The sequence below is a fragment of the Labrus bergylta genome, chromosome 10 (assembly GCF_963930695.1).
Source record: "Labrus bergylta chromosome 10, fLabBer1.1, whole genome shotgun sequence".
NCBI lineage: Eukaryota > Metazoa > Chordata > Actinopteri > Labriformes > Labridae > Labrus > Labrus bergylta.
In genome coordinates this window covers 7692839-7719773 of record NC_089204.1, presented here as the reverse complement: position 1 = coordinate 7719773, position 26935 = coordinate 7692839, and the positions used below count along the sequence as shown (strand labels likewise).

At 45.3% G+C, this 26935-nt stretch overlaps 2 protein-coding genes across 4 annotated transcripts in view; both read right to left on the bottom strand.

The window, feature by feature from the left end:
- Positions 1 to 22652, bottom strand: part of ptk7b (protein tyrosine kinase 7b) — an 82193-nt gene extending 59541 nt beyond the window's left edge. Inside the window, exon 1 of the mRNA XM_065959279.1 lies at positions 22077 to 22652. Coding sequence (XP_065815351.1) covers positions 22077 to 22200 — 124 coding nt within the window. The 5' untranslated portion in view covers positions 22201 to 22652. The remainder of the gene's footprint in view (positions 1 to 22076) is intronic.
- A 1818-nt stretch (positions 22653 to 24470) lies between these two features.
- The window catches only part of klc1b (kinesin light chain 1b), a 30737-nt gene continuing 28272 nt past the window's right edge, over positions 24471 to 26935 (bottom strand). For all 3 annotated transcript variants that reach the window (XM_065959282.1, XM_065959284.1, XM_065959283.1), the window contains exons 14-16: positions 26803 to 26927; positions 26631 to 26688; positions 24471 to 26273 (exon numbers count right to left, since the gene is read on the bottom strand). In XM_065959282.1, coding sequence (XP_065815354.1) covers positions 26199 to 26273; positions 26631 to 26688; positions 26803 to 26927 — 258 coding nt within the window. In that variant the 3' untranslated portion in view covers positions 24471 to 26198. The remainder of the gene's footprint in view (positions 26274 to 26630; positions 26689 to 26802; positions 26928 to 26935) is intronic.

The window sequence follows — 26935 nt, the reverse complement described above, 5'->3', positions numbered from 1 at the left end:
ATGTAGATGAGGACGACGAGGGGAGGAGGAGGAGGAGGGAGAGAAATGCAACACGGCTGAAATTCTCTTTCCAGACATCCTGGAGATTTAAGAGTTTGGATAGTTGGAGGGGAGGGGGGAGGAGGAAGGGGAGGGAGGGGGCAGTAAAGGAGGGGAGTGAATGAAGAGATGATTCACTGAAATGTTGAATTAATCTGCTGCTGTCAGTTTCTCTTTCACACCGTTTTGTTCAGAGGGGGACGACGTCTGCCCCCTCCTCTTCCTGGATCCCTCCTCATGTCTTGGCTCGGCTCGGCTCTGTTCCGCTCTTTATGGCCTCCTTTCCACTCGACTGAGAAGCAGACATGCAGAGGAGGATCGTAAATGCTCGGCTGCAGAACTTCACAGAGCAGCGTCTCTCCTCCTCCTCAGGTCTCCCATTGTTCCCTTAACCTGATTTAACTGTCCTGACCCCCCCCTCAGTATCAGCTCTATCCTGGTTCAGCACACACCATGTCCCTCTTTCATACATGTAAAGAACAGGGCATATCGTGGGCCAGGGTTTGTTACAGCGAGCCGGGTCCCTGAAGGCGAATAACCAACAGTCCCCTGGCTTCTAAACGAGCGATCAGAAGTCGGGCAGGAGATCAAGCAGCTCGCTGCGACGACTCGGCAATAAAAAAGTTTCAGCAGCTCAGAGCAGAAACAACACAGACGAAGGCTGAGAGGTTCAGCTGTGATTTCACACTTTAACACCGAGTAACGACAGGAAGACAAGAGCAGCCATCCTGACCTCTCATATTTGACTTGTATGTGGTAAGGAAAAATGATCTTTGATGTCAGCGTAGGCGACGCTGTAGTCTAAAGGAAGAGTTTTTTTTTGTTTTTTTTGAAGGACTGTTATGTTTCTCTGAGCGAGTGTTTGGGACACAACACGGCAAGACAATTGGGTCGTCATGTCTTTGGCGTCCCAACAACAATCTCCAAAACTCTCCCTCACACACACTCTCTCTCTCTCACACACACACACTCTGTCTGTCTCTCTCTATCACACACACTCTGTCTGTCTCTCCCTCACACCCCCTCACTCTCCCTCGCACACACACTCTCTCTCTCCCTCACACCCCCTCACTCTCCCTCGCACACACACTCTCTCTCTCCCTCACACCCCCTCACTCTCTCTCACACACCCCCTCACTCTCACACACTCCCTCACTCACACACACACCTGGCACAGCGGTGGAATGCAGCCGTTAACAGCTCCGACGGTCTCGGTGCTCAGCGAGCCGCTCAGGACAATGTCTCCTTTCAAAGGAGACGCTGAGATGAAAGAAGTCGAGTTAATTACCCTGACCACAATAGAAACCTCCCTGTAAGGACCGCCCACTTCCCCTCGCAGTTAGAGCTGCGTTACCTACATGTACCCGTGAACAAAACGCGGGGTCGACGGTTGGACTGAAGGCCAGATTCCTCGAGTCAACAATCAATCACTCAAGAAATGTATTCATTCATGTTTAAATAACTCCAAATCACAAAAATGTACCTCGTTCTCTTTCAATAAAAACCTGGTCAAGAGTTCACTTTGTGATAATATTTAACAGAGGCTCAACATGATCCACCAACAACGTCCTTCAGCAGGCAGAAACCTTGAGCAGAACCAGACTCACAGTGAACAGACATCTGCCTCCAATCTTATTTATTAAATATGAACAAACATCTGCACATGATCGTGGACATCGTCTCTCCATTCAAACTTCACTCTCAAGACTTCAGAAGGAATTCAAGGTTCCCGAGAGATTTACCACTTTTCTGAAGTAAAGACCGGCGAGACCAGAAACCAAACAAAGACTGGTGGTCGACCTGCAAAGCTTCATGTCTACAAACGATGGCAGAGGACTTGTAGAGAAAGTAATAACGCTCTGTCTCAACCCGTTCAGGCAAATGACTAACCACCCAATGAGTCTGGTCCTGCTCGAGGTTTCTCCCTGTTTAAGGTCTTCTCGTTCATGGTGGACTTATAGACCGCTTTACTGGTCTTCTGGTAGACCGGACGTCACACCTACTCATTCACACCCTGATGGTAGAGGCTGCTTTGTAAAGTGACCATCAGTATTAACTCATCCGCCGAAGCAGCGGAAACCCACATAGGAAGTGTGGCTGCAGGAGCTGGGGATCGAACCACTGACCTGGGAGACGACCAACTCTACCACTGAACCACAGCCGCCCTCTGTATAACAAAGTACACGCTCTAGACTCGCTCTTTAAATTGATGCGATATGAATCAAAACAAACAGATCGATATAAAGGACAGAAGAAGAAGAAGAAGTTCACAGAAAGATGAAGAAGAAGAAAGACGCAGGAAGGATGACGTGTTCTGCAGATCTCTGACACTCGTTGAGATGACTCAGAGTGGTTATAAACCGCGGGCATCATGATCCTCTCTACTCGCTGGGAACAACTAACCACGCTGAACAATAATTACATGGAGAGGCTGCTGGTTAACCGAACACAGCGCTGAGGCAGCAGACGGGGAGTTTTTCTTCTATGATTAAAGCGTAATAATTAGCTCTAATTACTTCCTGTTTTACACGCCCGCTCGTTCAGGTCATGCACTCAGAGAAGGAACAATGTTTGGCTTTTCCCAGGATTCAGACTGAGGGGGGAAAGGGGGTGGGGTGGGAGGGGGGTAAATCATAGATGTAAGATGTAAAGAGATCTGCAGCTTTAATAAGGGCCAAGCAGGGATGTAAGAAACGTGCACGTACACACACTTTGACGCTGGAGGGACGCGCACACACGGGCACACAGAGCGGTTTGTTTGCCAGATTAAAGTAAGAAGGAATTGAGTGACAAAACCTCCTATTATGGGCTCATTTGTATGTACATCACAGCCTCTCTTTGTGCAGGAGTAAGACGTGTTGAGGCGCTCCTCTGCCCCTCAATGAGAGACTGACAGCGCCTCTGAACCCCCCCTCCCCATACCACCATCCACCCCCCCCTTGGAGCTCTTCAATGAGCTCTCTACTCTAAAATCCTGCTTGCCATTAGCTTGGCTAGCAGCTTGCTCACAGAGGGAGGGGGGGAAGAAGATAGCATGAGGGAAACATAACGCTGGAAAGGGACAAGAGCTACTGAGTGAGAGAAATTCAACAGCTAGGTGACATAAAATCATTTAGATGAATAAAGCTGGTTGTTGTTGCATAATCAGACTAAACAGGACTAGACAGGATCCCTAGGACAATCTCTAAACTAAATATGGATTCACCAAACTGCAGAAATAAAGGGCTTTCACACTTGCAGAAAAATCTTTAAAAACTTCTGATACCGCAGGAGCTGTATGTGTGAACGCAAACGGACACATTTTTCTCTAGGACATCACCTGGAGTTTCTCCTGCCAGACCCCTAGTATTTTTTCAGCAGCTTCCTCAGGAGACCCCCGCCACCCCTCCTGTCTGACAGGGATAGTCTCCTGCTGTGAGGTGCATGTGTGAAAAACGGGTCAGGAAAATCTCTGGAAAAGTTCTCCTGAAATTACCGAGCTATGTTCAGGATTGTAGATATGAAAAGAACTATTGTGTCAACAGTGAGTATGCAGTTTGTATTTGAACATGAAGAAGAGGCAGGAGGATGCTGAAGTATCGTTTGAGCTGAAGGTAGAGATCAAAGTAACCAGGCAGGCCGAGGAATGTGAAGGAAAACCAGAGGACGTCAATATTTAAAGAGTTTTATTAAAGTCAGAAGCAACACATTGAACCGACCTCGTCTGCTGAGAAATGTTTTTTAACCTCAGGCGACTTTATTTGGACTTTTACTGGTTTTCATTTTCAGAGGAGGAGCTCTCTCGCAGCTCTTTATACCTACAGAGGACGAGCACCTCCTCAAAAATTAAACTACATGTAGAAACGACACAGAAAACAAGCCCTGTGATTGGCCAGCTGGTTAACAACGTATTTTCTGCACAACATTTTCGGTGCCGCCACTATTTTCAAACTTCTGAATTTATCTTTGGTGCAAACATCAGTTACTGGAAAGACAAAGTAAAATGACTTCCTTCAGAAAATATTCTGCCATATGATGATCATCAAAAAAAAGAAAAAAGAACAAGAGATGACATCTGTAGACTGCAGTTTTGTCTGACCAGCAACTAAAGTTTTTAAACTGAAAATAAGAAAATGCAATCGAATGCATGGCTTAAACAGATTTATTATCAGTCTCTCTTTTTTATTTAGTAAATGTGCCGTCCTGCAGGATCCCCGTCTGTTGCTGTTTAGCTGCTCAGTGGTCTGTCCTCTGTCTGTCCAGGTGAGTCAGGATCTGCTGCAGGGCTGCAGGACTCTCTGACTCCCCGTGTGTCTGATTCACTGATCAAAGCCTCCTACCACTGAGAGCTCAGATGATGCATTCCTCTGACCTCACAGCTGATATTACCAAACCCAGGAAACCACACTTCCCCCCCCGCAGGAACGCTTCACACTCATTGTCTGTTTCTCTCACATCTCCCAGCTGCCCGGCCACAGGTTAAGTGTTTCACTCTGTCCGTGTTTATCTGAGACGCAGGAGGCAAACATTAAGAGTGCTTTTAATGATGACAAAAACACAGTCATGGTCTTCAAAAAAGCATCATCGAATCCGGTAAGTCTCCCTCACGTCTCGCCAAACTGAAGTGAATCTCCGAAGAACTTATCCGTCGTTCATTCATACATGAAGGGTCATAGCAGGAGTTATTCTGTGAGTGCATGTTTGTGCATGCAGGGTTCACTAAAAGCTGCAGAGAGCAGGACGCTCTGACACTAAGAGCGACGGTAATGAGCCTGCACATCACCTCAGCAGTCATCCACATCCATCACTGACACACAGGCGGCAGATTAGATGGATGCATCCATCACCTCACAGCACACACTCCTCCTGCAGGCTGTCTTCCAGAGAAACCAGATCCAGAGCACTCTGCTTCTCTCCCGTGTGTGTGAGAGTGTTTCAGGAGGTGTTGCTGTACAGAGAGCAGCTGTGGGCACAGCAGGGATCGGACCAGTGTGCCAGAGGGATGCTCCAAAGTCAGACCGGTGACCTGACAAAAGTAAAGCAGGGCACTCAGGCTACTGCTGGGGGTAAATCTGTAATTCAATTAACCACCCAGCATACACACAAACATGGAGATACATATGATTTAGTATTGTAAATAAGGAGATCAGTAACAGAGGAGGACTGGACTTAATGTCAGAGTTACTCTGATGCAGGTAGAAGAATCTGAAATGTAGCAGACACACAGAGTCAGACATGCATGCACACACAGTGCTGTTGTCCCCCGCTGGCTCAGCTGATCCTGTCTCTCCTCTGTAATGTCTGCTCAATGACGGTACAGAGGGGGATCACATTTCGGGCTGGGAATCTTTGGGTGTCTCAAAATTCAATAAGATTTCGATTCTTGGGGTCACTATTCGATTTAGAATCGATTTTCGATTCAAAAAGATTCTAGAGTCATGATTGAAAGTCTATTTTTTGAATCAGTACATACTTCAGGATCTACTCCAGTCATCTGAGAGACTGGCTGAATTTCTTGTTGCTCCATTTGGCTTTTTAGTGAGTTAGAGAGCTAGCTTTAGCATTTAGCAGGAAGTGACTGATTACCCCCCCCCCACAAAGAAAAGAAGATTTTTAAAAGGTTTTAAATCTCAGAACATAAGAATTTTTCCCCACCTCTAATCACTTCGTCCCCCCCTTACACCTTTGAGACTTTCAGATTGAAGGAGAAACGTCACAGGGGCGTAAAAATCACGGCTTGAACCGAGCTATAGTTAGCATCACATGGCATATTCTCTTTACAGTTTTATCAGATCAGCTGCAACGCCAAGTTATCAGACTTTATAATTGAAGGGAGGAAATGGTTTTAAAATCTATGACAAACTCAGATCCAAGGATACACAAGGTCAACGTCTGCCTGTCAACATAACTAATTTAAACAAATGACAGAAACACACCGGAGAGAGAGGTTATAAATATTATCTTAAAGACTAAAGCAGGAGGAGACTTCATCTCCACGTTGAAGTCTGACGCTCTCCTGGAGTTTCCACTTTGTGGCAGCAGGAAGAAGAAAGGGACGATTGTTTCTCTTTAATCAGCGTCATGTCTTGGGATTAGTCAGGCTCGCCTTCAAAGGGAACTTTTACCTCTCAGAGCGGCTGCAGAGTTTCACATACAACACAGGAAACCAAATATGACACAAATCCAACGAGAAGCTGCTCATTTTAAGATCAGCCGCCATTTCATCTTCCACATCGGACAATGAATCAGCTCAAAGTAAACAAACACATCCAGACTGGAGTTTGAGACTTCCCACATGAAAGATCACAGAGCAGACGTTTGCTGGAAATCCCTCTAAGTGCACCCTGATGGAGAAACCCTGAAGGAGAAATCCTGATGGAGAAACCCTGAAGGAGAAACTCTGAAGGAGAAATCCTGATGGAGAAAACCTGAAGGAGAAACTCTGAAGGAGAAACCCTGAAGGAGAAACTCTGAAGGAGAAATCCTGATGGAGAAAACCTGATGGAGAAACTCTGACGGAGAAACCCTGAAGGAAAAAACCTGACGGAGAAAACTTGAAGGAGAAACTCTGAAGGAGAAACCCTAACGTCAGAGGATTTATTCAAAATGTAAAGTCAGAGATTTAAAACATGATCAGACCTAAAATATGCACCAGATAAGTAATGACCTGTGTGTGACGAGACTCTGCGGAGACTTTAAAGTTAGACTGGATCTCTTTTCATGACCTCACCTGTGAACTTTGACACACAGATCTCTGTTTTCTGTGTTCTTTTTCCACACATGAAATGAGAAGTTGTGTTTTTTGTATTTTCTGAGCAAAACGATGTCGATCTTATGCAGCTTTTTTTTTTGCACAAAATGAGAACTAAACTAAAAAATGTCTGATTATAAAGCTCAACAAGTGAGGTTCCTGAAGTAAAAATCCTGTTCATTTTCTCCATAGCTGATTTGATTATTCGCCATGATGTCATAACCATCACAGGAAGACTGACCACGAGCTACCTGAGTGTGGAGCGATGGTTAACGCTCCTGTAGGAGACACAAGTTCTTCTGATATCAACCTCCCTTTCAGAGGAACATGATTATTCATGACATCGGGGAAAAGAACTACAATATCCACGATCACAGTGTCACAGCGACATGGACCTTGCTGTTACCATGGTAATGTTACTCGCCCATCTGCGCCATTTATGAACAGATAGTTTTGCTAGCATGCTAGCTGGTTAGTTAGCTAACACGAGCGTACCAATAACCTGGCTATGCTGCAGTGAATGTGACTTTTTATCAGTTGCAATGGATTGTGGGACGTGTAGTTCCTTGACTCCAGATGAAAATGAGGCACAGTCCTTTATCGTTGCCTTTTTCTGGCAAAAAAAAGCTGTTTTGGCATTGAATCAAACATTTTATAATAACTAGTATTGGGGTAGCTGGTTGTCATGGTTACAGGCTTCAATCTCTGTAGAGTTCAGAGTCACAGAGCTGTGATATTTCTCTTCGTTTTAAACTAAAGCGACCGTTCCTCAGACTCAGGTTCAGTGTGAAGTTCAGTTGCGGGGGATCAGGCTCTTTGTTAAGATTGTATTCTGACCCTCCAGAGTCTCTGTGATCGTAAGCCTGACCCCGGGTCGGTTTCTGATCAGAGGTCACGACATGTTTTAACCTCGAGTCCTGAAACACTGCAGCGTCTGTAGCACACGAGCGAGGAGGTTTTAAACAGAGCAAATCTGCTCCTTACCGGCTCATTATGTGATTAAATCCCCCAACACACGGCTAAATCTCACACAGGAAACGCTGTCTCAACGACCAGCTGCAGCCATGTTGTGTTTAACCATCGAGTGAATGATCACTTCACTGCAAACAGGCTGTGTGTGTTTATTCAGACAAAGATGGACTGTTCCTGTGCAGACGCAGGTCGACTAGGTCTCCGATCCCTCGATGCGGTTTGATCCCAATTCTTTTTAAACCTTACAATCTGTGATTTTTTATCTATTTCATCATGAGACGGGTTTGTAGGAGACGAATGAGTCCAGCTGAAGTTGAAGCTGAACAAGAAAAACAGGAAGTTACCGAGTGTGGGCGCCCTGGACTTCAATCTTTGGTGCCTTGGTAAAAAAAAAAAAAAAAAAAACCACATAAGATGCAACCTCATTTCTAAATGATGGCGATTCACTTGCTCGTATTTCCCTCAGCATTTCCCCGTACAGATGATACTCTGACGGGATGACTAGGTATAACTATGGTCGCCAAAGTAAGCCCCGCCCCCCGTCATTCTGTGGCAGGTATTTACTTATTCACTCAGCGAAAATCAAAACATGCACTGAATTCATCCATCAGGCCGGAGACTAGCTGATGATCGCTCCATGCAACTCAATCACCTCTCTCATTTCTCTTCCTCATTAATGGCGCTCTGCTGTCACTCACCGTTACTATAGTAACACTCAGGGCGTAGGCAGTGGCACATGTAGACAAGCAGGAAGGAGGCACTTAACGTAAAATATACATTTAATCTGTTGTCATGACGACCCTGCGGACTCTCTTCTTTGTGCTGTAAGTCAGAAAATACAGTTTCTCTGTTCTCAAACTAAACGCTGACGTCACATCGACCCTTCTCTCTGTGTGTGAAACTCAAACACTCTCCCGTCACCTTGCATACCTTCACACGCCGCGATGGGTTACTTCTCCGCACTGTCAACAAAGTGCATCATGGGACGATGAGCTCAGCGGGTCAGTTAGAGCTCATTGTCCCATCGTGCAGAGAAACGGTGAAACTCCATTGATCCCTGACGTTTGTCCGTTAGTCTCACGGTGTGTGGCAGCGTCTCAGAGTGAAGGGAGGCGTGAGGTGGGAGGGGGGTGAAGGGGGGGTGGGCAGAAAAACAGGTTCTGGTTGATAAATGGCAGACCTGGTTTGGAAAGTGTCTCCTTTCTGACAGAGGATCAGGCTTTGTCTTGAAATGTGAGCCGCCTCTCTGCAGCTTCTCAGGAGCTCTGACTTTAAACGCAACAGAGAAGAAGAAGGGGGGGGGGGCTTTAAGTTACAGGAAGGGGGACACAGAGGGAGGAAGGATTTGAGTAGCTGCTGTTGTCCGTCAGGGTCATCACAATCCCAGACTTTTAAACTTCAAAATGTTTTTTGTAAAAATCAAATGAAGAATTTAACCACAGAGACAACAATTAAAGTCAGAAACACCAAATGACTTTATCATCTCTGTTTGAACGATCAGAAGATGCAGGAAAACTTCTGAACATGTCAGGAGTACGTTGGCAACATTTTGGAAAAGAAACGTTGCCAACCTATATGTGCAATCCAGGCAGAGTGCAGGAGCTTCATCCCTCTCTGCAGCAGCAGTCATATTAAATAAAAGTGTTTTTTTTGAAGCTTTGGCACTTTGAGAAACACAGATTGTGTTGATTAAAAACATGTGGTGTCCAAGTTTGAGTTTTTTCTGCTGCTTCACTCCAACAGGATGAAGAAAATATGAAATATAAAGTGGAAACCGGGCAGAAGAGGAAAGCGAAGATATGAGAGGTTCTATGTTGACTCTGCAGAGCGAGATATTTTCTCTCTTCAACATCGTCGAGCTGGAAGAAGTCCAAAGCAAACAGAGCTCACAAACCTTCAGTCAACCTACAGGATGGACTCAAGCAGCCACCTGCTGCTCACGGCGCCGCGTGTTAACCACGTTAAAGAGAAGGCCGTGACCGTCACTGCAGCGTGGTGAGAAGTCAAAGACGCCGTTGTTGTCCCTCAGAGGAGGTAATGATGTTAAACTGCAGAAGAGGAGCTGTGATTGGATCACGAGCTGCAGCATGGAAATCACATGAAAATCATTTACAGACATTTGTCCCAGGAATCACTCACTCTCTCCGTTTTCAAAGCTCGATCAACTCGTTGATTTGGAAGAGGGTCGTCACATGACCAGAGTTTAACCTGGATACAATAATAGTATCCTGGGTCATTTTATTTCAATTCCCCCGAAAATTGCAGCAAACTTCTGCAACATTGAAAACACAACACGCTGCAACTTTTGATCGACTCTTTCCTCGCCAAAGCACCGGCCTCCTGAAGTAGTTGTCGTTTATTTTTAAAGCTTCGGTGCATTCCAAAACACGTGGTATCAACATGGTTCAGAGTTTCAAACATCTTGACAACATTACAAAGCTTCTCATTAATACACTCAAATCCTCTCTGGGATCTGTTAATCATCCTGCAGAAAACGCTCCATTGTCCACAGCAGCTACATTCAAAAAGAATAATAAGAAGCATAAGCTTTCACATTTAATTCAGCTATTTCATAACAAGAAGCACTTGTTCACGGCTGCAGAGCTCCTCTCTCTGCATGCCTCGCAGTGACCTCAGGAAGCAGCGCTCGTTCATTAAAACAGACCTTAAAAGGCACGTCGACACACAACGAGATCCTGCAGCGAGTTCTCCGCCGAGTCACAGAGTCATGTTAAAGACGGAGTCACTGCGAGGACTGGTAACACACAACGTGTCACCGTTAAATCTGACAGTCAGCGAGTGTCAAACGATGTGGAAAAGTCAAGAGTGACACATCTGAAGACGCCTTACTGATCAGTCTGAAAAACACACACTAAGAACAGTGTGTGTGTGTGTGTGTAATCTGAAACACACAAACGTCGTCTCTAATGCTCTCAAAGTATTATGAGCACGACTCTGCACGCAGCTCGTGAATGAACTGACTCGCTGTGTTTGTACGTTTTAATCTGGATTAGTACGAGACTGCAGGAAGTGTCAGAATCACCGCCATCGTTCTTAAAGGGATGACGTCATTAAGAGACGAATATGACGGACGTGGACGTAGCAGCAAAGAAGAGAAAATATAATTAGTGAGGAGAAACACCAAGCGGATAAAGCTGGTTCTAAAACGAGGGTGAACTTTGTGTTGTCTTTTACCCGTGGACGTGGAGTTGGTCTGCTTCCTGTTGGACTGGCAGGTGACAAACACAGCCGGTTAGCTTGTGCTAGCGTGCGTTAGCTTGCAGTGCAGCTACAAGCAGTAAACGTACACACTACGTCCTGCAGGGGGCGGAGCTTCTGGGGGCAATGAGCCCAGGATGAGGGGCCCAGTTTGAATGTTTTGTTTACAAACATTTCTACTGACTCCATCTTTAATGTTGCCGCTGTGAGGAAAAGAATATTTCAAACTCTGTCTGACGATGAAGTTCTATAAAAATATGAAACTAAATATCTTCTCTTCAGGAAGATCATTTTTGATAATGAGGACAAACTTCTAAAGCTGTAAATTAGTATTTAAGTTTTCACGCGTCAGGTCAAGTTTACGATGTCGCAGAGAGAGTCGGGGTGCGTATTGACAGAAAACCAATAAAGCAGCTCCACTAAGGGCGCCGTACGGTGCTGAAGCACAAATAATGAGGACACAGAGGGACAAACTGTTTCTAACATCAGCTGACCTGCAGAGAAAATCAGATCACATCACAAGACCAGGACAGAGTCTGAAAGTCCAGGACAGCAGAGTGACACAAATGTCTTTGTCCATAGAGAGACACACACACACACACACGTACGTACACGCGCTTTCAATTCAGGAGGACAGTTTAGAGTTCAGGTTAAGCTCTGGGTCATCCTATGGCGAGGAAAAACAGCAACGACGGTTAGCTTGTGCTAGCGTGCTAACTCATCAGTTTTTCCATTACAACACACAAGTCATATTCTCAGGTAGCATGCAGTGCAGGTACACGCTCAGCTATAAAGCACTGATCCTTGGTGTTCCCCTGACCTTTCATCATTCATCAGACCTTTAAGGCTGACACGGTTCCACCTGAGAGATCACACGTCCATCTTTAGAGTCTCTTCCTCACTTTAAATCAGGTCAGAGTTCATCAGAGTCCATCTGCACTGAAACCTGAGCCGGCCTCTCTGGGGCAGACCTCCACTTCTCTCTTCACCTCTAACCTTCCTCTCTCTCTTTCCATATTTACCTGATGACCTCCAGATGCCCAAATTACCCACAATCCCACCTGAAATCTGTCTTCATCTGGACATTTTAAAAAGTGTAGTAAACCAGAGTCCGCCGGTTCTTATGCACCGACTGCAAACGACCTTCAAATGTGGTCTGTGGACACCGGAGGAACTGCAGCTGTAAAGTTGGACATTTTAACATGGGGCTCTATGGAGACTGACTCACTGCAGGAGACCAGCCCTAGTGGACACTGGAGGAACTGCAGTTTATTTTCCTTACACTTAAACACGGCTTTATTACACAGCCTGATTTTCACAACTCTTGTCAGGCTTCTTGGAATTACGCAAAAAACGTCTTCTGACTTTAAAGTCTTTGTCCATTTCCAACTATTCCTGAACTTGCGTCACAAACGTTCAAAATTAAGAGACAAATCTTCGGCTTCATGAAAATGCCGTCTTTGGCCTTTAACAGTTTTTCATTCTGAGTCAGATGTGGTCTCACCGACGTTGAAACAAAGCCCGAGCAGACTTCTCCTTCCTTCTATAAACATTTTAAAAATAATGGTCACATTTCCAAATCAAACGGAGCGTTTACCAGAAATAAAACTCAAAGTAATGACCAGAGGAAATGCAGTGACTTCAAAGAGACCTCGGGGTAATACATTTAAAAATAACTAACACGAGAGCGAGTGTGTGAACGGGAGTGTTTACGGAGGGAAACGAGGTGCAGAGGTGAGTGGGGCTCGGCTTTAAAACTCTGAGAACATCTCTCTGCGTTTCCCCACATGGAGGAACTCGCTCATGTTTAATGCCTTTTGAAGAGCCACAGAGTTTGAGAAAGAGTTTCAGTGCCAAAAAAAAAAAAGATCAAAGAAGAGAAAGAGAGGAGGAGGAGGAAGAGCTGCAGGACATCCAGCTCTCCCTCCTGCATGAGAGGAGAAACATTTGAGTAAGTCTCTATGAATAGTTCTGCCTCTTTAATTCATGATCAGCTTCTTTTTATTTCTCTGTTGTGGAGTTAAGTCCCGGCTGGATGAGAATCTCAACACTCGCTTTTGTCAGAATAACTGCAGAATAACTGCAGCCTTAATCAAGTTAATAAATGTTTTCAAAGTTTCATATTTAAAGGAATCAAATAAAGTGTGCCAGCATTTCTGTCCAAGAGTGAAAAGGTTATTGGCTGCTTCATGTGAGGTCATCTCTTGGCTGACCTTACTCTATGATCAGACATTAAGGAAACATGCTATGTTGAAGTGCTGGTTTCTCTGGCTTCTTCTGTTTGGACCAGGTCTGTTTGGACCTACCAAGGTAGGCAGTTTTAAGACACCCCCACACGGCCGTTTTGGACGCCCCTCAGTTTGCCAGATATGAGAGCAGTTATCAGGTCAACAGGTGTTGCAGTGATGGAAGCGGGCAAGAGAAGTGGTTCAGATAGAAGTGATTGTACCCGACCTAAAAAGCCTCTGCATGTTTCTAATAAGCTCCACGAGCAGAAACGTGCTCAAAGTAGGATCAATATTGGAGATGCTTTTGAAAAATGGAGAGAGGTTAGAACACAGAAAGGTTTACAGATCGATGCAGAGCTGGATAAACACTGAAGCTTCAGTGTCCACCACATGGTGACCTGCATGAGCATCGACTCTAGAGGGGGGGGGGGGGAGGAGACAGCTCTCTACAATGTTTAGAATTTAGACTGCAGTACCCATTTTAACCACTATGACACAAACCTAAGACGTCCCCTCAGTTATCTCTTCAGCTATCTGAGTTTGAATGTTTTAATGTGGGACATATTTTAACAGAATCCTGCAAACCCTGGCTGCCTTTTCTCAGAAACTCTACGACCTATAAATGAGAACCTTCTCCAAAATCCATATCCCACACACACACACACACACACACACACACACACACACACACACACACACACACACACACACACACACACACACACACACACACACACACACACACACACACACACACACACACACACACACACACACACACACACACACACACACACACACACACACACACACACACACACACACACACACACACACACACACACACACACACACACACACACACACACACACACACACACACACACACACACACACACACACACACACACACACACACACACACACACACACACACACACACACACACACACACGGACACGTCATCTTTCTACAGTTTCTTTTCCCCGTGTTTGATTTGAGTGTGTGCAGAATACAGGGAGGAGTATTTGATCGTCACTCAGCACACGTACCATCTGAACATGACATGTTCTGGGAGCTTTTCTCTTTTATATCAGTGTGAGGAGCTTGCTGCTCCAGAGTCACAGAAGAGACTTCTTTCTTCAAAGAAAGCCACCTTCTCCGTGAATGTGGGCGAGCGAGGAAAAGAAAAGGAGAGTGAGGGAGCGGGGGGGTTGTACCCGGGGCTCGTGTGTCACCCGACCTGGTTTTCAGGCGGACCTGTGAGGTTGTGAAAGAGGCAGCGGTGTCGCTTTCACTCAGACCTTTTCTCTGCTTCCTCCTCAATGACGGGACAGGAGAGCGGCACAAAGACAGAGAACACGTCCGCCTCTAACCATCCACGGGGATGAAAGAGCGGCGGTGAAGTCATGGAGCAAAAACGCAACCGAGTCAAACACAGCACAGCGTCATCTGTGAGTAACAACTCAGAGGACTCTCACTGACGCTCTATGTGAAAATGAGTTAACAGCCTTAAAAAGAACCTGAGTGATGAATAGCAGCGCTCAAAGCGAGATGAATATCTCAGGACAGAAACGATATTCTGTAAACCCACAAAATGTTATTCCTGCCACAAAGGTTTGAGGTATAGGTTAGGTATAAAACACAAATACAGCAGCAGCGAGCAGAACCGTCTCCACGATCTCTGGGCCCCATGAACAGATCTCACATCAGGCCCCTCCCCCACAGCGTGAGCTATTATTATAACCACATCTCCATTACACTAATGAGCCATTAAAGGCCGACTACATTTACAATGAAGGAAACAATCTCTGGTACTTCATGATCGACACTATCGGAGCTTAAAAAAGTAGAAAGAGTATCAAAAAACACAGGCAAGGTAAGGCTTGTGAAACTTACTGCAGAACGGTCTGCAGTCCGATGGACAATTCTCCATCTGAGTCTAAAATTTGATTCCAGAAGCTTCAGCAGTCGTGTGATAGAACGAGACGGCGAGAAGGGGATGATTTAAAAATGACAGACATGAACCCACAGGTGCAGAAACACACACACACACACACACACACACAGAAGGCCTTTCCTGTTGGCCGTCTGTCTGTGTTTAAATTCCAGTGAAAGCCTCATGTGGGTTCTCCACCAGCCTCCTCTCAACACGGCTGCGTTCCAAAACCCTGAGGGAAACCCCGGCCTTCACCCTCCATCCTGACCCCCCAAACACACACACACACACACACACACACACACACACACACACACACACACACACACAACCCCAAGCACCACGTTGGTGAGGAAAGACCCTGACCGCGTGTCTGGGTCTGAACCCGGATGAGGACACAAAGCGGCGCTGAAAGACTCATCCGCTCTGACGTGACGCCAGGAGGAAATAACCACAACAATAAAAAACAATCTACTTCCTGTCCTCTCTGCTACATGGGGGGCGCGTTGTTGAATGTCAGACACAACACGGACATAGTTTCCCTCCATCCTGTCATCAACTCGATACGGAGAAAGACAGGAAACAACGAACTGTTCTCTAAACGCCACCTGCACCTGCTGTGTGTGTGTGTGTGTGTGTGTGTGTGTGTGTGTGTTTCTGTATTATCGTGTGTTGGTGTCTCCATGGTGATTGGCTGATGCTGTTTTAAATAATGATCCGAGGTCGGTCATATCGGCCTCTCAGGTTAAAGCTGCAGTTTGTTGAAGGATGGAGGAAATGATGTCACACAAACAGGAAGCAGCTTCCTGCAGCAGATGTTACTGAACTGACCTCTGACCTCTTGCTGCTCTGCTGAAAACAATTCACCAAAAAAAAAAAAAAAAAAAACAGACTTCAGGACAAAGGTTGTTTTGGTTTGGATACGGCCGGATAAATCCAACTCTGAGCTCACTTCAGCCTCTTTCCCATCGACAGACTCGTCCCAAACACAGAACAAAGGGCTTCCTCCTCCTCTGTGCGCCTCCTCCTCCTCCTCTGTGCCATCCCTCCGTCAGAGCTGATTAAAAACACTCTGAGGTCTGCCTGAACGCAGACTCTGAGGGAGGTTCAGGGAGAGGGCAGCAAAAGAAAGAGGAGGGGGTTTAAAGGGATTCAGGGTTTGGCACAGTTTGGGAAAGTGGAACGAACGAGTGAAGAGGAGCAGAGGAGGGGAAACAGAGGAGGTGAAGGAGGGGAAACAGAGGAGCTGAAAGAGAGGAGCAGATGAGGTGAAAGAGAGGAGCAGATGAGGTGAAAGAGAGGAGCAGAGGAGGGGAAACAGAGGAAGTGAAGGAGGGGAAACAGAGGAGCTGAAAGAGAGGAACAGATGAGGTGAAAGAGAAAAGCAGAGGAGGGGAAACAGAGGAAGTGAAGGAGGGGAAACAGAGGAGGTGAAGGAGAAGAGCAGAGGAGGGGAAACAGAGGAGGTGAAGGAGGGGAAACAGAGGAGGTGAAGGAGAAGAGCAGAGGAGGGGAAACAGAGGAGGTGAAGGAGGGGAAACAGAGGAGGTGAAAGAGAGGAGCAGAGGAGGTGAAGGAGGGGAAACAGAGGAGGTGAAAGAGAGGAGCAGAGGAGGTGAAGGAGGGGAAACAGAGGAGGTGAAAGAGAGGAGCAGAGGAGGGGAAACAGAGGAAGTGAAGGAGGGGAAACAGAGGAGGTGAAGGAGAAGAGCAGAGGAGGGGAAACAGAGGAGGTGAAGGAGGGGAAACAGAGGAGGTGAAGGAGAAGAGCAGAGGAGGGGAAACAGAGGAGGTGAAGGAGGGGAAACAGAGGAGGTGAAAGAGAGGAGCAGAGGAGGTGAAGGAGGGGAAACAGAGGAGGTGAAAGAGAGGAGCAGAGGAGGTGAAGGAGGGGAAACAGAGGAGGTGAAAGAGAGGAGCAGAGGAGGTGAAAGAGAGTGTGAGGACAGCAGCAGCAGAGAAGAAGAAGCTGAGGAGGAAGTTTAACACGATTAAAAACCTGAGAAACTAATGATCATCACGCTCATCGTGTAATGAGTCTCTCTCTCTCTCTCTCTCTCGCTCTCTCGCTCTCTCCGGTTAATTACTGTCGACTAACTCAGAACAATGCGGCGCTGATGATTGTGCTGCAGAGAGGAGTCATTAAACATGTCGCTCACAGAGCCCGGTGTCTGGTCAGCAGAGGTTTCAGGTGATTAAGGAGCCGATAGATGAAGCTGCTCCTCGATGAGCTCCACTGTTACAGGACGCTTCAGAGCAGAAAGACAAACATGAGTGACTCAGGGTGAAATGATGCTGAAACAGAAGCATGCAGATGGATAAGACCTCAATCCTCTGAACATGTTAAACACAGAGCTCAGCAGAAAAGTCTTTAAACCTGGTTAAGTGTCCACAGAGCACAAACTGTGAGGGAGAGAGGCTGCGGTTTCTCTCAGTTTTTAAGGGTTTTATCGGGCACTGGGGCACACAGAGAGACCAACCTGTCCCTCCAGGATGAAGAGAAGTACGTCCAAACACAACAGAGAAGAAGAAAGTGGAAGTGTGAGTGAGCTAGCACAGATTCGACGACGTGTAAACATATTCTCTCTGCCTACAATAACCGGGCAGTCTGCAGGGTCACTTGTAGACAGCTGACCTCTTTCAGGAGCAGATCAAACACAGCTGAAGGCCTCGCACATTAAACACCAGCTCCTTTCAGCCTGTTTAAATCTGCTGCCGTGGAGGGGCGGAGTCGAGTCTGATTGAGAGCTGCCCGTTGTCACTCCGCCTGTGGCCCGATGCCGCGATGAGTTCATTCAGCCCCGGGACACAAAGAGTTAATGGCTGCTGGGATTATGCAACGGCATGCCAGACTCCTTTCACCCCCCCTTCAAACGGGCTCAAGCCAAACGAGGCATTCCTGCACGTTTCCATCAGATGCATTTGAATGCAGCACTGCTCAAGCTTTGGCAGCGACGTGGGAACAAAACAGAGATTTAGTTTCAGAGTGAGGGCGAGCTCTCCCCTCAGCAGGGCCTCACACCTGCCCTGCAGGGGCAAAGTCATCGTAAAGTTTACAACACAGAGTCAGTGATACCTGCCCCATGTCAAACCACTAAAAACTATCTGTGTTCATCTTTTTTCCAAAGTGAATATGAAGCCAGAGGTGATCACCGAGAGACGAGAAGTGATCCAGAATCAGGAGACCAGACCGAGCCGTGGGTCAAAGATGGAAACTGAATCTGAGAGGAGAACTTTGATCACATGGTAATGATCCATCGCTGCAACTAGACATGGTTAAAACACCAGAGTTTAACTTAAAGTTAGAACTATTACTCCCCTAAATGACAACTTGAACTCCTCCAAATATAGAAGATAACCACGGCCTCGTTTCCAAATAATCTGAGCTGATTCTGGAAACAACAATCTGCCAGAGAGAGCTTGTGTGATGTAAAGTATGCAGCATCCCAGTCTGCTTGCTGTCATTGGCTCACAGCCCGATTTGTTATGAAACATTAACATCATTGACCAATATCGGGCCAAAACGTCTCGAGTGTAGCCAACCTGGGTCGGTCTGGTTCAGTTCAGTACGGTGTGTAACGCAGTTATTGACTTTCAAAAGTTGGGAATGGAACCCCAAAAAAAAACCGATATGTACCGTCCTACTTCTTTGCTACCATTCTGTTGTGGTGCCAAGCGAAGGGATCCGACCCTAAAGCGTAAGTATTCCGGCTGAAACCCGCCTACAAACGGTACTGTACGGTTACTGTACCGGACTGCTTGGTGCAAAGGAGGCTTTATATTCATAAGAAGTATAATAAAGTTATAGTTCCAGATTGTGCAGCTTGTCTCGTCTTTAAACAGGATAAGTATTTCCTGCTGCAGAAGTGATCAGGAACAGCAACGAGCATGAAGCCAGCGGCGGCAGGCTCAGGGTGCAGAGCGGAGACAGAGCTGTGCAGACAGACACCGAGTCTATAAACAACAGATCCTCCACACCACCGTCCAACCAGGAGGAGCAACAGAGCAACTACGGCAAGAGAGATGGAAACAGAGCCCGAACTTCTCCAAGACCCCGATCACAACCACAGAGTCCGACAGCAACGCCAGGAAAACAAGAACCACATGCGCCGACATATGTTCCCTTTAACGCAGACACACACCAGAGCAGTCCACGGGTCGTTAGGTTCAGAAATCATTTAGAGCAGAGCCTCTGTTCCCACCATGCTTTGTTTGTTTCTGATGGATGATTAAGAGCTTTTCACTGCTCACATCCACAGTGGACACTTTACAGCCCCAACAAAGATGGAAACCGTTTTTTTTTTCTCTGCACAAACCGGTCGATTAACTCCTTACATGGCCTCGCAAGAAGTTTAATATCACAGCGGACACATCTCAGAAGCTCTCAAATCCTCCCTCCTGTTATTAGTCTCTCCCTCGGGCAGATGGGAGATCTCTTACTTCTAAAAGATTTGGGACGTTTAAATCTGTTCCCGGTTGCTCTGTTGGCCTTCTTCTGTCCAACTTAACATGGTGCTCTATGTGGACTGACTCGCTGCAGGAGACAGACTCTAGTGGACACTGGAGGAACTGCAGCTTTACCTCATATATTCACAGTCAGTACATATATTTATAAATGCAGTGCATGTTTAAAACATAATCTGAATTATTACTATGCTGATTCTCCAAACATCCTCTGAAGAATCTGGAAGATGGTTCAGAGAGGAGACGTGGACCATGAAGTGACAACCATGTCGAATATAAGATATTGAGTCTCCGAGATCTTAAACCTCTGAGAGTGAAAGAAGATCCTCCCCCGGGAGAAGAGCGTCTTAGTGCAGACTGAACGTACCACCGATTCTCAGGTTCAAAAGGTTTAACCCAAACCTGAAAAAACACGCTCTGATAAATGACCAGAAACCAGAGCTGTTTAGAGCGGGAGGAATCCTCCCCCAGCCTGAGCCTCCTCGTCGTGCAGGTCAAACTCTCTGATGTTCACTGAAGTGAAACAGGAAGGTGGTTAGGAGGAGAGATGCTGCGTTAACATGGACTCCATTTGTGGCTTTCATCCACTCACAGAGCTGCATTAAGAGCATGCCACTGCTCAGCTCCAAATAGAATAATGTCTGATGCATGTAAACCAAAGGCCGGCTATTTGTGGATTTAAATTGAACGCAGGCAGAGTTCCTCCGGTCATTAGGAGATATAAAGAACTGGAGAGAAATCAGAAGATCTGCAGCGTCATGAGAAATAATCAAGAGCTCCAGTCAGGCCACGTGCCATCATTTTCTAAATACTGAACGACCTGCTCGTGCTTTGTAACAGAAGTAAAAATAATATAAAATGAAGAAATAAAAAAGAAACCAACTCAAGAGTAAAGCTGGGAGAGGAACTGTGCTTACTGTAAACTTACAGTAAAAAAAAAATCCGATCAGATCAGACAAACCTGCAGAGACGGTCGCCATTTGGTTTGGTGGGGTTTTTTTTCCACAGTGTGGACGGTGTCAGTAAAGCCGTTTCAGAAACATTGGCATTGGTCGCCATTTTGCCTTCACACATTCAGAGAGCCGTTTACAAAAATAGCTCACTTGTGAAGCGGGCTGCGGCGTGGAGAGGCTGTCAGGAGTGTACCTGGCTCGCCTCTATTCATGACTCGTATAAACACAAACCCACAGCAGCCTCAGCCCCCCCCCGCTGCTGCACACAGAGGACACATTCATCCACACTGGGCACCATGGGGGGGGGGGGGGGGGGGGCACAGACGCTCCAGCCCAGAGGAATGTTTGAGACCATCAGGGCCGTGTTGAAGGCTCAGGAACAACACAATCAGAGCTCGTCCAACGTCTCAGTCTGCTGATCAGATAAACGTGACAGAGTTGTGACATGATGAGCGGCGGCTTCATCATCCTGATCCTCTCGCAGGATAACACAACATTCCTCACACCAACGAAGAAGAATCCCTCACACTCTGGAGGAACAGAGGTTGTGAACTTTTAAACGGCTTCCACAATGAGGCAGGCCGTCGAGTCGTCTCCATTTCTCTCTCTCTCTCTCTGGCTCCTCTCTTTGGATCACTCTCAGTACACCTCGCTCTCTGTGCACATCAACGAGCTCCGTGAAGCTGCCAGGCTGAGGCTCAAACATGCAGACACAGTTATGAATATGATAATCACAAACGGCACAGTGTGCGGATGAAGTTCACTCCGGGGGCTGAGCTGCTTTTAGGGGAAAGCTGAAAACGCAGCATCGTGCACACATTCAAATGAGAAACTGAACTGATGTTTAATTTATAATGCAAACAGATGTGAGGATGTTTGTGCAAAAAAGAGACAATTCTGAAGAAAAAAAAATCATCTGAGCTGCATTTATTTGTCTAAGATGTTTGCACATGAAGAGTGGGTCTTTGATGCAAAGGACAAAGAAAAGGGAAAAGATGCAGCCTGTAATCATTAGTGGGTTTCCTTCAGTTTTCAAACTCATGTTGAATCAATTAAAAATGGTGAATGTAAAATATGTGCAACATGTTTTTTTAATCTTAATGTTCTCTCCCTCTCAGAATCCTCCAACTTGAATCTCAATGTTTCTCATTTCAGCCATTTTGGAGGCAGAAAGCTTCTCAAAACTGCAGTTGTTGTTTTTTCCCCCAAAAGTGGGGTCCATGGGGGAGGGGGCCGGGTGCCCCACTTCCTCTGCGGACCCCTAACATAAACTGGTCTGAAGTTTAAACCCAAAAGAAAGCGTTAGTGTGAGCTAAAGAAGGGGAAAGCAACTTTTACTCGCAGTAAAATAAGATATGTGATGTTAGTGTAACAATGAACCAACTTAAAGCAGTACAGCATGGAGGTCAATGTCGGGGTCTGCAGATAAGAGAGGGTCTGCAGTTTGCACGTTTTCCTACGTGAAATTAATGGAAATAAAAAAGACAAAGTACGCACACTTTATAGAATAAGTACAGTAGCTCGGTACCAACCTTGGATGCAGATAAAACCGACGGCGAACATCGTCTCCGCCGCTGCCAACCTCCTCCTCTTCCTCACCGCGGGGGTCCTCCGTGCTTCCTCCCGCCGGGTCTCGCTCTCTCCGGGTACATCCATGCCCGTCCTGGTGCTCCGGCGGCTCCCCGGTTCTCTGTGTTCTCCGGCGGCTTCGGTAGAGCCGTGTTGCGAAAGAGGAGCGTCAAAGATATCCGTGCGTCACCGTGTGCGTAAAGGTAAACCTAGCCGCGTTACCTGCGCAGGTCCCCGGGGAAACCACGGCCTGCTCACCTGGTTGTTGTGGAAACTAGCAGGAACGAGGCGGAAACATGTGGAGGACGCTCCGGTTTACAGGCCAGACAGACGGACGAGTGACCGAGTTCAGAGCAAGGAGCCGCGCGGAAAGTTTGAGGCGAACTTAAATCCTCCAGGTGTTATAAGGACCGGGGGTTAGGTGTGTTTTCAGCCCGCAGAGGTTCATCACAGCCCGGTGTGAGTGTCCGCTGTCCGCCGCGTACAGATCCACCGACCGCCGGTCACTTCAGTCCGCAACAACAGCGAGTTTGTCTCCGCGGTGTTTCAGAGTTGGCTTCCTCCCACCGCCAGAGAGGTTTTCTACTCCAGCGTCAAGCGTGACGAGACAACATACGTCAGTTCCGGTCAAGACTTTCACAGTAAGTATAATAAAGAATGATTTTTAAATGACTGCACATTCTAAAAAAAGGATTAAGGAATATGCTCTTTTTGTTATTAATATTGTGTCAAATTATGTTTTTTTTATTCTACTTCAGTTTAGCTATCCGTTGTCTAACACTGTGGTCATACAGAATCAGAATAAAGATAAAGATAAAGATAAACTTCATTGATCCCCCATGGGGGAAATTTTTTCGTTACCACAGCTCAAGCAAAACAGGAAACAGGAATATAATTATTAAAAATAACAAGAAGTTAAAAATCAAACATATTTACATCAGTTAAATAAAGGGATACAATAATAGAATAATCATGACCAGGAGATGATTTTACGCAGTAATTGTACACATCCGAGTGATTGTACACATACGAGGAATTTACTTTATTTTTTAGAGACAAAAAAGTATTTATCCATATATTTTTAAAAATCTTTATTCTACTTTTTCATTTATTTAATTTTAAAGCGTATATATTTTAAAACTGAGCATTTATTTATTTCAATAGGCTTCATTTAATTTTACCAATATTATTTTTCGAGTTAGCCAATATTATTACCAAATTAGCATGTTGTAAAACATTTATTTAAATGTATAATACTGTCATAGTCTATGAACTGACACTTCACACTAAACATTTTCAAATACTTTTTAAAATCCGAACTGACCTTAAAGTCTTTTAGTTTGAAATCCAGAGTCACACATCCGGTGTTTATGTGAAATTCTGGTAACTTTACTGTTTTCCCTCTTCTTTTTTTTCATAGAGGAGCTTCCGGCTCCCGTACCTGAGCCGGGATAACGAATACAACAGCGCCACCTCCTGGTTTAACCGGATCACTGTGTCATTAGAAAATTAAGGGCCGTTTCACAGCATTACTCAAATTCTAAAAAAATATATAAAAGATCGGCGAAGAATGTGACGATGTCCGATAGAGTAAATAATCCGTAACTTAATTTTTAATTAAAATTAAAAATGCATTTCAGGAGAGATGCCTGTCCGAGAAAGCAGCCGTAAAAATATCACTTACATTTTAAAACAACTTAAAACGATTTTAAACAGCGCTATTACTTTATTCTGATTGGCCAAGGACACAAGACAACGCCTGATTTCCCGCTCATAGTTCACGTTGTTAAGGAGAACCAGCCGTTACTAAGACGGTTGCTATGGACACGGATCGTATCACTGAAATCAACCCGCTGAAGGAAGGTACGTCAGTGTGTTTATGAGGGGGAAAAAAAGAAAAGAAACATGATAAATAACATTTTATTACGACTTTGAATCTAATTAATAACAGTAAACCTTTAATGTATACAAATATGGTTATGGTTAAATATTTTATTTATTTATGGTTTATTGATGATTTGTAAACTGCCCAGCCTTTAGAGGCTTGTCATTTTTTTGTATCTTTCTCTCTTTACCTAAATAATTTCTCATGATTGTTATAACTTCTCAAAAAACAAACCACTAAGATGAACCTTTGTTCAATTGAAAATGTCATGAGGATACCAACAAAGGAAAAAAATATGTTAAAAGACGTCAAAACTAAATGCTGAAGCAAAGAAATACAAATAATAAAGATGTCACATATTTTTCTTCTTCAAGCACAAATCTCTAAATAGCAGAACAAGAGAAAAAAAAAGTTTGCAGAGGTCTCATTTTTATTAACCGTTGTATCAAATCAAAGGACAAACACACGGGCGTGAATAGAAAAGTGAGTTTTATTTCTGAATCAGGTTCACACAGCGGGTCAGATTTATCATCAGACATTATTCAAGACATTTGAGATTTTATAGAATCAGATCCAAACATATTCATATTCATTCCTTTTTAAACCAACAATCATCATGAAGGTGATTTCTCTTCCTGCTCTTTTCCAGATGTTTCATGATTTTATTTTTTACATTTCTTACAAATAAAAAGTAAAACATGAAAACAGGAAACATGATGATTACAGAACATCCAGTTTTTTTTTTTTATAAGCGTCACTAAAGAATAAAAAGGATCAAAGACAGAAGACACTGATCAGAGAAATGTGCAAAATCTATCGTTCTCACAAAGTAATCATCGGGATATGCATCACCCCTGGAACACCTGGAAACAGCTGGAGGATATGTTCACAGTTTGTGGCTTGGCCTGCAGGTGAGGCACACATCAGGCACAACGGATCATTCAGAAGGAACCGGATCAATCAGTCAACCCGGCTCAGACGTGTGATTTTCATTTATACAAAAATTAAAACGTCAAACATTATTGTTGTTTCATCCGCTGGTTTTCTCTGCGTGCAGGAAACACTCAAACACCTGGAGGTCGACGCTGAATGAAATTTAAATTTTAAACTTTTTAAATGTACTCATGATTTCAGCAGTTTGCATTTCTCACCCTGAAGCGTACACCAACACCTTGCGATGCAAAAAATCTCAACAGGCAATTTAAGCATTAAAACGAAATAAAAACTATGATTTACAACTTTACATTCTGTCATCTAAACCCAGCAGACTGATTCATTACACTTCTATTAATGCAGGACATGAGATCTACAGTATTTTACAGTTATAAAACGATTAATGGCACAGGGAGACACAACACATTCTTTTCAAAGGTGGAGTCAGCAGCTTGTTCCTTCAAAATAAAATACAGACTTCTCCTAAAGTAAATCTGCTCCATCGTCTCTTCTGGGCCTCCATACATGTGTGGTGGTGACTGTGTCTGCAGAGACTCTGTCCTCTGACTGGATTTTACTGTTCTGCTTTGTTCTGGTTGACTCTGGATGTTTCTGGGCGGAGCTGGTGTGTTTCCTCCAGCCAATGACAGCGCAGCGCAGCCAATGACCAAGCCGATAAAGCTGGTTCTAAAACGAGGGTGAACCTTGTGTTGTCTTTTACCCGTGGACGTGGAGTTGGTCTGCTTCCTGTTGGACAGGCAGGTGACAAACACCGCCGCTTAGCTTGTGATAGCGTGCGTTAGCTTGCAGTGTAGGTACAAGCAGTAAACGTACACACTACGTCCTCCAGTGAGTGATGAGCCCAGGAGGAGGGGCTTAGTTCGAATTTTGTGTTTACAAACCGCAATGAAAAATGCTGCTGACTCCACCTTCAAATCAAAACAGTGTGAGGAAGTGTTTGACGACCACAGCTGAAGACAAAGTGCTGACTCACAGTGATTCTGGATGAGGGAGAGACGAGGTTGTTTCATGGCCGTGTGTAAGAGGCACTGAGGCGACATGGAACACAACGAGGGAAACATAAAAAAAACAGCCTGAATTTAAAAACTAAACACGTTTCTCTGACTAAATCAAGTCTTTGGATCGGAATCTTCGAGGAATCGGGTCTTTGGGTTGCAGAGAAACTGCCGGGTCTGGTAGTGTTGTTGGTGATCGTTGTAGCTCCAAGAACGAGCCTAAGAAAAGGAGCTTCTGAACAGGAAGTCGTTCAGTTTCCAGTGTAAAGGTCCACGGTGCTCGAGCTCAGACCGCGGCTCTCCCTGAAGTTACCGCCTCCTCGAGTCTGACACAGAAACAGACGGAACATTATTTTATATATGGGCCTTATTAGAAATGACAGCGGAAGAGAGACAGGACATGCTGGGAGGAGAGAGTGGGGGGGTGTGACATGCAGGAAAGGGACGAGGGGGCGAATAGGAACCCACGGCAGCCACGACAGAGACTACAACGTCTGTACATGGGGAGCGTTACGTAACCGCTAGGCCACCCGGCGCCCACTGAACAATACTTTAATGAGTGTTACTTTGTTAGTGGCTACAAAAACATAAACAAACACAAACAGGAAGGAGGGGAATCATAACATATCTAAAGAGCAGAAAGAAGAATCTGGTTTCATTTTGAAGATTTTGTGTTTCCTCACCTGGAACTGGTCGTCACTGGTTTTGTTCAGGTAATTCAAGGAAGCAGCTCGCTTCATGCTGTTGATGACACAGTGAGAAAATAATGTTCAGAAATGATTTCTAAACACACGTTCTAAAAGTGAAAGTGATTCTAATCAGCTGTTGTTACAGTAACAGTTTTATTTTTCTTACTTAGTGCTGCGCGGTTCAGGAGGTCCGTTACCCTGAAGTTTTTTCACCAGCAGCTCGCTGCTTCGACGCAAAACGTCTCTGAGCTTTCCCAGAGAGCCTGCACGCTGGAGAGCGCCGCTGCCGTCCTGCAGAC